The following is an 11,921-nucleotide window of genomic DNA, read 5'->3' as shown; positions in this document are numbered from 1 at the left end:
AAGGAGCAGAAGAATTTCTTAAAACTCCTTGCGCCAACATCTGCTGGCTCAAAATGCTAAGTTACCGTAACGCAGGGCACTCAGAGAGAAAGGGAGTCATTTTTTTTGTGTTTTCCTAGGGAACGATACACACAGAAAATAATGCTGTCACTCTAAACTTTCAGAATCCCTTTGCCTACATAGCTCATGCACAGTTTTTCATCCTCACAACATTCTAATATGCAGGGGGGACAAAAAAGGACAGACAGTAAGATCTATGGAATGGAAAGTTTGCACTTCATTAAAATAGGGTTTCCAGAAGTTAATTGGTTCCCATTCGTCTTTTCAAGCTTAGAAAGAAGCAGCCAAGAAGCCTCTTGGGCAAGGAGGCAGGCCAGGACTCACGGAGCCTCATGCTGTGACTTGATCCAGAACTCTTCCTGCTGGTTTTTGAAAGAAAGAAAGGCTGAGCGGGGAACAGCGCAGGCTCAGGACAGCTGCTTTCACAGGAAGGTTTCTTGTCCCCAGAGCCAGGGGGCAGACTCTACCGCCAGGTTGCCAAGGTGTGCTGGGTCTGCCACAGTGTTAGGAGGGCTCGGACTCTCCCATGGGGCTGCTCATGGCCGTCCTGCTCCTGCACCGGCCAAGGCCTGGGGCTGACACGCCCACCAGAGAGCAGTTGATCGACCAGACCCCAGACCCTGCCAAATGTGTCTGCAGCTCCTTCCCTCCTTCCAGCGAGTCTTGGGCTCCCATCAGTCGGCTAGCTCCTATTTGCACAGTGGGAAAGAGCCACCCCATTTTGTTATCTACTGTCTGCCCCAACACAAGTTTAAGTACATCCGAGGGCCTCTTCTTGAGGTTGACTTGGCATTAAGGCATCAAGGATAATCAAGAAAACTTCTGCAGAGGATCTGTCATCATTTCTTTTTAACAACATTTACAGTAGAGTGCTGCGGGCTAACCACTGAACCCATTAGAAAACAGAGCAAATAAAAACGTTCATCTGTCATTTGCCATGGATAAGGACAACTGAATTACAAAAGATGGAAGGAATTTTTTTAAAAAATTGGTACATTTAAATATTACAGTACTTTATTGCAAACACAAAGGGATAGTCAAGTGCTTTACAAGTGAAATGCTGCCTTTAGGTTAAATGCAATTTTGCTATGGAACTTACAAGGCCCAGAGAGGAGTAATTCTCCCCGGGCAGGGAAGCTTCTAGAGCAGGGGCTGATGATCCTCAGGGCCTATTGCTAACTGGTGTACACATCACAGATAGGCCCCCCAAATCTCGTTTACTTTACATACACCTGAAGACCAAGGAACAACTTGGAAATACTAATGTACTCTCATCGGTTTTCATTATTAATACATAAGCATATTAACCCACAGGGTTATCATCACTATATATCATGAACTATAGTCATAATTTGTCTTAGCAAGATTTAACAACAGAATAAATATTCTTTAAATCATTTTAGAACAATGATTATTTGACCTGGAAATACTCAAAACGTACTTCAAATACTCAACCAGAGTCTCGCTTTTGCCCAGTGAATTTATTCCAGCACACTTGGGCCTCCCTCTTCTCATTCAGGGAAATTCCCACACAGCTTTATTTTGTCACTGATACTCAGATTCCTTCAGATTACCATACCACACCCTGTCCTAGGACTCAGTCTGTTTTTAAGGCACTTACAAAGTTTATCAGTGAGAAAAAAATTCTATATAAAAAGCAACAACAACTGTACTTGTCTATGTCATTCACAAAGGCCAAGTTTGGTTCGGATACCAGCTAGAAGGAGATTCTTTCTTTCACTGCTCCCATTAAATAAATCCATCAAGACTGTATCTGAGATTGGCATGGCTTCAGGATCTGAGCAATATTGGGTCCCATAATGTCCTGGCTACAGAAGGTAGATCTGAAAAATTTTACGAGAAAACAAAGGATATTAATATAGTCTAGTGGGAAAGAGAGACATGGGAGATCTAATTTAATGAGCAATTATTATTTTGTAAACACTTTTGCAAATATAATATTGGTTTCTTAAATAATTTACTTTTTTTAATTATAAAATTTCAAGATATACAAATTTGTAGGCTGGTTGCAAATTTCAAATTATATGTAGGTTTTCGATACCACTAAAATTTTTAAAAAAGGAAAAAGTAATACTTACTCGTATCCATATTTTCCAGATATATCTATCACCATTTCTGCTCCCAACTTATTCTGAGAGTGTCCAAACAAAAGTTCCTTCCAAAAGAACTCGATATTGGTAACATTTCCAACATTAACGTCTGCGTCAATTAATTTTGTATAAGTCATGCCTGGCTTAAGTGTTCCACTGTAAACAGAAAAATTAGACTCAAAAGCTTGCCTTGGGTATTCTTGACGGTGTAGTCAAAGAACATCTGTGGTACCATGAAAGAGAAAGTTGCATTTGCTGGCATTTGCTTGTAGGAGATTTATTCTTTTCGTTCATATTGATAAGCATCGTAGAATAGCATGGTTATGAAGCTTGAAACAAGGGTGAGGTAAAAGGGAGGCTTGACTAGTTCATGTTGGGGGATGCCTGGAGAGGCATTATCTTGATGGGGTTTCTACAATGAAAGGTCTGGTCTTGGCTTTATAGTATCAGGAACCAGATTTTATTGACCCCAGGAAATGATCAAACTGTCAAGGAGGAGCTAAATTCACAGAAATCTGATCTATCCAGTTCACAGTGGGGAAGTGCTTTCTCTTTACTAGTATTCCAACTCTTTCCCTGGTAACTTCTTTATCTGGATAAAAAGAATCAGGTAACCAAACTAGTCATCAAAAGATGTTTTGCTGAACACGGCCATAGAAGAGAGAGAGGTGGATTATTTTGAGGCATAGGGCATACCTAATCCAAGCCCAAATTAGACCAGATGAGATTTCCTCATTCCTGTTGTTTCCCTCTTCCTTTGTTAATTTCATCGTAATGCCTATCTCCTCTAACTGGAAGATAGGTTCCACAAGAATAGGACCTATGGCTGTATCCTTAGCCATCAGAACAATTCCTGGCACACAGTGGGCATTCAAAGGTTTGTTTGTTGAGTAAATGAATGAATGGTGCTATTCCTAGGGCCTGTCTTACTCCATTTCATGTCGAATTAATTGCTTTAATTATCAGGAGGCAGCTTTTCTTCCGAATTCTTAAGGATAATCTTCCTGTTGCCCCTGAACTGCCTTCACTCAGTGTGAACCTACCATCCGTTCCTTCATAACAGCGTCATTAGAAGCCCCGATGACTAAAATATAATCCACAGGGAGGGGCCAGACTCTTGGCACTTGACTGAAACATAGGAATAGGTACCATGCAAATGCATTTAACTGATTGCGTTTCAAGGTGAGACATCTACTGTGAACCAGAAATGCTGAATTATCCTTAAAAGAGGATCGGGTGCCTATGCCACAAGAGGACAAGTAGCTTCTTTAGATTTTTGCAAAAGAAACGCAGAGATGTCCAAATATTCTTATGCGTTTTTAAGGGGGCAAGAACACCTATCTGTCCCTACCTGCCCCGGGTCAGGTGCCTCTCTGCAGAGCTCAAACTGTCCAGTGTTAGGCAATATTCGTTGGGCCTCAGAGCCACAGGCACATGATTGTATTGAACTGCTCTCAGAGGACTGCTTAATGCAGACATGAAGAACAGGCAGAAATGAGATATGCTAAGACAGGGAAGGGTATTTGGAAGAAAGGAACAGCATGGGTGAAGTCAAGAAGGGAGGAAAGGGTGGGATCTAGTCAATGCTGGGGAGTGCAATCAGGGTAATGTGGCTGAGCTGAAGATGAACAAAGTCAAATGGTGGGAGACAGGGTTCGAAGGGTGGGCTGGAGTCTGTGCATTGGCCAGGATCCAGATGACCACCAACTGAACCCATATGTACAAGCAGCAGCACTGAGGCAAGATGATGTGCACAGATTGCCAGAGCGATTAATCTGTTGCATCCTTCGACTGACAAGTAACCATAAAATCTGTGTTTTTCATACCTCTGCCCACTATTTGAAGATGATGGAAAGCGTAGAGGCAAAAATCGAATCCATTGATTGGTTTACCAAAAGGTAGCATCTAATTGGCGTGCATAATGTTAATTCAGAAATGGATTACAGAATTAAACGACAAAAGTGAAATATGTTACGCAAAAATGCTAAGGCTCACCAAAGGAAAGATTTAGGAAAACTCCGGATAAAAGGGGACTTCAGCCAAAGGTACACAGTGAACGTCTCTACCGAATTATTCCCGCCTTTGACTATTCCAACACATGTCCTATATCTGTGGGTACTACTCAGCTTCTTAGCAATCTGGCAATTTATATATAAATGTCTTATTCCAAAAGTAAGTTGAATCTACACAAGCAAAAACATATGCTCAAATCTATATGATATTAATGGACTGAATTAACAATATATCTTGTTTATAGTCCACTTGCTTTATTGTCTGCATCTGCCATCATTTTCCAACATTTTCTGTTTGTAGTTGGAGCCACAGATACCATGATTTCTATTTTATGCCTGGAAAACATGAAGTGGAAAGAAAAGGCAAATGTGGCCTGCCAGCCATGTGGTGTTCTGCTCTAGGAAAAGACCGAGCTGCCGAACGAGCCAGTCTGACCAAATGCTCAGTGCTGTGCCACCTGCTGCTTCCTCGCCCTTGGCCCTGGCCTACCTGGCTATCACCAATGCCTCTGTTTTCCCAGTGGTTCCACCTACACGGAGAAACATGCTCCCTTGGGTGACATTGTTTCCGTCGAGTCTGACAGATAATTTGTGACTCCAACCTGGAAATTTAAAAAAAAGAGAAAATGGAGAGGTGAAAACATGAGAAAAGCATGACCTTCAGAGCACATGGATGTGAACTCAACTCTCAGCCTTGAATGAGGCTGTACATGTTCACGAAAAAAGACAACTTTATATAACTTGAGTGAATTGGGTGAAACACTGCCTTTAAAATACATATAAATGTGCATATTTTCATTTTACAAAAGTAAATAGTGGAATGACATTCTTTCAAGAAAATTCTTTAATTTTCGAGGCATTTTTATGTCTTTTTAAAACGGATATGGGTGTTTCCTTTCATCTATTACATTTGTATTCTGCAGCATGTATGCTTTGCACAGCCAGGTTTTTATTGGCCATGGTCTGGCAACTGCTCCAGAACAAATCTAGAATGCTTATTGGGCAAGAGGGTCTGTGCTTTTATATTGAGAAGCAAAGTGAGCCTTCCTTCCTCTCCCGCAGGGCTCTGCGCTCAGAATGCCGGGTTAACGCAGGTCTGGGGCAGTACAAAGCCTGCCAGCAGAATAAATCCCTTGCAAGTGGCCAAGGGTGACTTTTTAAAAAATCTAGAACGAAACAGATCTTTCATTGTGAATCCTGAAATGGTTGTATGTTTAACAACACGTTGAAAAAAATGCAATTCTTCCAAAAATTGTTTGAAAATGTCTGAAAGGGGAAAAAAAACCTACAAGAGAGAACTTTCAGTTCCTGCGTTCACGGTTGCCAGAGTTGTCCTTCCCTCCTCAGCCCATCTCACTGTCACGTCTCCACTGAGACCGCTCGCCCCATGTTCCCAGTGACAGCAGTGGGGCTTCACCCCATGAGCCCTTTGGGCCCCCCTCTCATCTGACCTTTTAGTGTTTTTGGTGATGGATCTTCCGTGTCCCATACCTCTGACTGCCTCCCGGGCGCACACGCTCCCACATCCCAGGGCCTCTCAAAACCTTCATCCAGCTAGTCAGAATCATCCTTGACTTCTTGACTTTCTGCATCCCTCAAATCCATTCACCGAGTTCCATTTTTGCTTCTGCCTCCCAACCATCTCTGTACTCTCTCCGCTTCTCCTACCTTTCTGTCCAGCTTTACTGAGACGTAACTGACATATAGCACTGTGTAAGTGTCCAGTGTGATATACATAGAATGATATACATATCTTGTGAAATGATCACCACTCTCCGGTTAGTGAACACATCCATCCCTTCACATGGTGGTGAGGCAACACTCGTTCTAACAGGTCATTCTGCTTCCATCTTGTGTCCCTCTAATCCATGCAGCAACGAGAATCATCTTTTAAGAAACCAATCCGATCACCTTAACACCTTCGGTGGCTTTCCATTAGTTCGTAGATGAAGTCCAAACTCCCCACATGGCACACGATTTCATTACCTGACTTAATTTATTTTTCTTGCCTCATCTCATATTACTGTCCTCCTGGTCTCTCCAGTCCTGTTGGGGGAATCTTCTTTCTGATTTAGTTCTCTCTCACCTCATGGCACTGAAATGTGTACTTCCTTCCTACTGGAACGCTCCCATTTCCTTCTCTCTCTTACTCATCTTTCAGGAGTCAGCTTAGAAATCACCTTCCCTCAGAAAGCTCCCTTGACGTGGTTGTGGAAGTTCCTCCCTTGCGTGTCTCCCACCACGTTTATTATTCGGGATTGAAACTCCCCACTAGTCTCCTCACTGCATCCTTGGAGTCTGGCCCAGCGCCCAGTTATTTAGTAGACACTCAGTAAAAACTGTTGAATTTTTAAAGATAAGTACCTTGAAGCATTACAATAATACTGAGCTACAATACTTACGGGCAAATGGGGAAAGAGTGCCTGTGTTTAAAAAATAATACGATCTATTAGGCTGCATACTTTTGAGGCGAAATCTATCAGCAAAATGACCCATTGTTGGGCAGCCTTCTTTGGGACAATGGAAGCAATTTCCCTGGTGACAGAAAATAAGAGGTAGTTAGAAATGTAATTAGCAATGTTGACCTTCAATAAACTCCTAATATATTATTAAACTATGATAAATCTTTGAAATTTAACTAAAGCATATGCATTTCAAAATGACTAAGCTGTTGGGATGCCAGGGTGGCTCAGTCGATTAAGCGTCAAACTTCAGCTTAAGTCATGATCTCCCAGTTTGTGAGTTCGAGCCCGGCATGGGGCTCTCTGCTGTCAGCATGGAACCTGCTTCAGATCCTCTGTCCCCCTCTCTCTGCTCCTCCCCCTCACGCACATGCCCTTTCTCTCTCAAAAATAAACATCTGGAAAAAAAAAATGACTAAGTTGCCTAATAGGCCATCCCGTTTGCAAAAACAAAACCAAGGAAAACAAAAGTAACAGAGGGAAAAAAATGGCCTATTAGAAACATAAATAAGTGATATGAACAGACAAGCCATAGAAGAGGGAAGTCAAATAGTCAATAACTATGCTCAGTCTTACTAGGTGTCAGGGACGTGCTAATGAAATCAACATACAATCTCATACTCAGCAGATTTGCAAAAATTAAAAAAAATTGGCGATATCAAGTAGTGGTGAAGACATGGAGTGTGGGATTCTCATTTGCTCCTGTGGGGAATATAAATTGACTGATAATGTCTAATAAAGACAGGAATGCACATATGCTTTGACGATTTCGCTTGTATTGCCTTCCATAAAGAGACTTCTACACACACACACTAGCAGACATACAGAAGTGCTTACTACAAGTTGCTTTTAATAACAAAAACTGGAAACAACCAAAATGCCCATTAGTAGGGGAATGAATAAACAAATTGTGGTTGATTTCTCTGAAATAAATACATTAGATCTACATATATCAGTGGAAATCTCAAATTTATTTTATTTTATTTTAAACAATTTTTAATGTTTATTTATTTTTGAGACAGAGAGAGAGAGAGAGAGAGAGCGCACAGGCATCATGTACACACGGGAGAGGGGCAGAGAGACAAGGGGACAGAGGATCCTAGGCGGGCTCTGTGCTGACAGTGAGCCCAGTGCAGGGCTCCAACTCATGAACCATGAGATCACGTCCTGATCCGAAGCCAGGTGCCCAATCGACTGAGCCACCCAGGTGCCCCTCGATCTCAAATTTATAAAATTTAACAAAAAAAGCAAATCCAGAAAGATACAGTATAATACTATTTATTTGATAGAATATTGGATTCACTTCAAACACTTCAAACACGGCGTGAAGGGAATGTTAGGTAGTTCAATTTTATCTGTACATTTTGAAATCTAAAGCAAAACTGACAAAATGTTAACTTGAAAAAATCTGCATAGCGGTGTTTCAAGTTTTTTATTCGTTATTTTAGGATTCGAACGTTCAGATTTATAAACCATGGACATTTAGGTTAAGATGATCGTAAAATATCCCATGTAAAACTCTATTTTAATGAAGAAACATTCTAACAATAATAAATGAGCTCCTATTTATTAAGAGCTTACCACGTGTCAGGCACTTTTTAAGCACTTTATGTGCATTTAACTCAATTAATCCTTACAAGTTCCCTTTGTTGTTATGGTGCTTTTAGTCTCCCTGTTTAACAGATGAAGAAACTGAAGTGCACAGAAGTTAAATTTAATTCATCCAATGTCTAATAAGTGATGGAGCAAGACTGTGAACCACATAGCCTCGTACTAGAATTCCTGTTTATTCTATTCTATTCTATTCTATTCTATTCTATTCTATTCTATTTTATTCAATTTTATTTTAATTTCTTTTGTTTTATTCTATTTTATTTTGCTCTATTTTATTCTGTTCTATTTATTTTATTTCATTTCATTTCACTTCCTTTTTATGACTGGTTAGAAGCACAATAAAACGGGTCAAGGACATTGACTCCCTGTTCTCTAGTTTGTAGCCATAATTAGCAACCATGTGGCACAAGAGCCTCAATTTCTCTAATCTCACAGATTGCACCCCATTATCTCTGAATATACTGTGACGCCGAGGGCCTCTTCCACCTGCCTTCGTATAGTAAATGCCAAGATCCCTTCCGCCACTCAGAGCAGCATCTGGGGCCGGAAGGTTGAGGAGGTGGGGTAGAACGAGGTTCCTGGGGAAACGCCAGTGTTTGGCTGGCAAGCTTCCTGAGCATGGCAGTTCTTGGGCATGCCATGAGCAAGAACCGGCTGGGGAGACAGAGAAGGTGGCCTGAGGGCATCCAGTCACCTCGCTCTGTAAGAGCAGGGAAAGGCTTATTCCTGTCTAAACACTGCACTTATTCACAAAGTGCTATTACTTACCATAAACTTCAGCTGGAAACCCCACATTTTTCTACCCTGATAAAACAGGGAGTTTAGGTCTCTAAAGCATCAGAAGGAAAATCTTTTCCACTTTTCACTACAAAATAGATTTTCTTTCTCCTTCTCATAGTGATAACCAAATGAAAAATACATTGAGCTCAGATCTGGCACTGTGCACTTTATGACTCGAGCAAAATCAGATTTGGTATTTTGTCCCCTTATTGATCTGTGTGGAGCTCCTGTGAGCTATCTGTGCCTTAGTTCTGCTCTGTATAAATAATTAAATTTTAAGAAAATAATTTTCACGTTCCAAGTAAATAGTAACATATTTCGTTGTAGCTATTGATTGGTTCAGCCTTCTCAGGGCATCTTTGAAGATGACATTTAAAATATAGACACAGAAAAATTTTTGCCCTGAACTTACGTCTGTTACGCAGTAGCATCTAATTACTGCATAACAAATGGCCCCAAACGCAAAACTGGATATAATCTTCAAAAGAGCTGAAACAACCAGAATACAAATGGTTGGTTTAGTTATTTAAGCCCTTTAGCAACCCAGCTACTGTTCAGTACTCTGCACAGAGAAAGAACCTATTATTTCCCCAAATGGCAGATGCATTTTTTGCCACATACTCAAAGCACTAATTTTTAGTTGGCTGATCGTGCTTCAAAAACCGACTTGCTAATTAAGTTGCACTACAAAATGCTTTACTTACCGCTTTAAAAGATCTGTAGGATCTACAAGGATAAGCAATAAATGCATCAGGATTGAGGATGCTTTCAATATAAAAGCGATGACTTCGGGCATGGTTGCAATCAAAGAAGGAAGCCACTTCTGTGAAGACAATTTCCAATTAATAGATAGCAGTAAACTGATGAACTGATAGCTGATTGTGTGAACCATTTCTTAGAAAAGTAACTTAAAAAAAAAAAACAGATTATTGACTTGGGAAGTCTAGAGAGCCAGATCTTATATGCAGGCTTGTATATTGCACAATATTTATCAATGTTACGTATCATTTTCTTTGTATCAAAGAATTCTTTGTGTGAATCTCAAGGGACATTCAAGCAGGGTAAATAAACACATGCAACCACAGATGACTCTGTGTTTGGATACTAATATCTTCAATGCCTCCCGGATCTTTGACTTAGGGCTTTAAGTATTCTTGTGCACACAGCGTCTCTACCTTAGACCCATTACTTCTCTGCCTCTCTCTCTCTGTTTCTGCAGGAAGGCTGAACTCCCTCCTGTTCAATCACAAAACAGCCAGCAACAGCAACATTAACCGGCCGGTGCACAGCCTCAGCTGACCTTCCAGGTGTGATAGGTAAGAGGTATTATAAAGAATGCTAAGGACAAATTAGTTTTGTCATTGTCAGGCATGACATTATCGCCACTAATAGTTAAGATTGTTGCAATAATGAGGCATACCTAAATACATTTGTGCATTCTGAAGTTATCATAGTATTCTAGTCATTTATGCTCTTTATCTTGTATAGCAACATGTCTGGCATGGACCATTCTTCTACACAGCTTGGCTGACCTTTGAGAAGTTAGATTTTGTTTTAGTATGTGTGGTAGATCATTATACTACAATAGAGGCCTCCAATGAGTCACTCTTTTTTTAGGTCCTCACCCCTTTGCAGTATCAGGTTACCATTCTTCCTTTCAAGAACAAGGAGCTGTTTTTTTTTTTCACACACTCTCTCCACCCTGGATTACTAGCTAATCTTGTGATTTGCTTGGACCAACAGAAACATGGAGAAATTGACCTGTGCAAGTTCAGGTTCTCAGTCTTAAGAGGCTTTCTAGAATCCACTTTTGCTTTCTTAGAACCCAGTTTTTATGTTAAGCAATCCTGGTTAATTGGCTGGGAAGAAAGGCCCTGAAGGATAAGAGACCACTTGAGACAAACCAGTACCAAGACCCCAGATAATGGAAGACCATGTTGGACCTTCCCACCTACTGCAGCCCCCAACTGGATGCAATCACATGACTCGCATCACAAAGCAAAGTCTCTGCAGAGCTCTGCCTGAATCTTGACCCTCAGAACAATGGGCAATAAAACCATTGTTCTTTGAAGCCATTATGGTTTATCATGCAATAGATAATTGAGACAGGGTAATTTCAGAAAGCAGAGATCAATAATTGGCATTATATATATATATTTTAACAAGGACTTCTCTTACATCAGGCCTTTTTGTGTTCAGATTTATGTTTATAATTGTGATTTAGACCAGATGGTTCACTAGCATATAGGAAAATACAAATTTTAAAAGTAAATGGTTTCTTAGTAACAAATGTAAAATAGAATATCTTAATATCTTCAAACTCTTCTAAATCATAACATGAATGATACACATACTTAAATAAAGTTGTAGGGAATTTTATGATGTCTTAAAATGATAGCTTGTGATCAATGTATTTTACTTGAATTAATTCTTTACAGAATTTCAAATGTCCTGTGTATGTATATACTTACATAAAGAAATATTATGATCTATATTTTATCCTAATAGAAAGGGTTTTAAGTCATAATATGGAAAATAAGAAGACAAATAATTTTTATAATAGGCCTTATTTCAATGAATTTTGCTTCTCTCTTCTAGATGGAATTGGCTTTCTCATTTTGAGTATCTGTAATTCACTACTTGTTTCTTTCCTTCAGAAGGCATTGCAAACAGACTTCTAATCACGTTTATTTTTCTGAACAGATATTAAAACTTTGAAAGTTGTCTCTAGAGAAGAGGAAATTCAAGCTACTCTCAGTGTCATATCTGTGTCTCTTTCCACTACACCAGCCAACTGGAAGTTGAAATAATTAAATCATCTAGATATTCTGACCACATGGAATCAGATAGTGAGATTTAGGGTAATCCATTTATTATCACAT

The 11,921-nt window shown here is 40.0% G+C and overlaps 1 protein-coding gene across 2 annotated transcripts in view; it reads right to left on the bottom strand.

Annotated features, from left to right (window-relative positions):
• Positions 1-278: 278 nt before the first annotated feature.
• PNLIPRP3 (pancreatic lipase related protein 3) overlaps positions 279-11,921 on the bottom strand; it is a 65,585-nt gene continuing 53,942 nt past the window's right edge. The window contains exons 9-14 of one of the 2 annotated variants that reach the window (XM_042908583.1): positions 9,744-9,862; positions 6,586-6,718; positions 4,674-4,785; positions 2,160-2,327; positions 1,775-1,904; positions 279-946 (exon numbers count right to left, since the gene is read on the bottom strand). In XM_042908583.1, coding sequence (XP_042764517.1) covers positions 1,823-1,904; positions 2,160-2,327; positions 4,674-4,785; positions 6,586-6,718; positions 9,744-9,862 — 614 coding nt within the window. In that variant the 3' untranslated portion in view covers positions 279-946; positions 1,775-1,822. The other variant, XM_042908582.1, reaches the window with a different exon arrangement.

This window comes from Panthera leo, chromosome D2, assembly GCF_018350215.1.
Source record: "Panthera leo isolate Ple1 chromosome D2, P.leo_Ple1_pat1.1, whole genome shotgun sequence".
Taxonomy (NCBI): domain Eukaryota; kingdom Metazoa; phylum Chordata; class Mammalia; order Carnivora; family Felidae; genus Panthera; species Panthera leo.
Note: the sequence above shows the minus strand (reverse complement) of the source record. Positions and strands in the feature narration are given on the sequence as shown.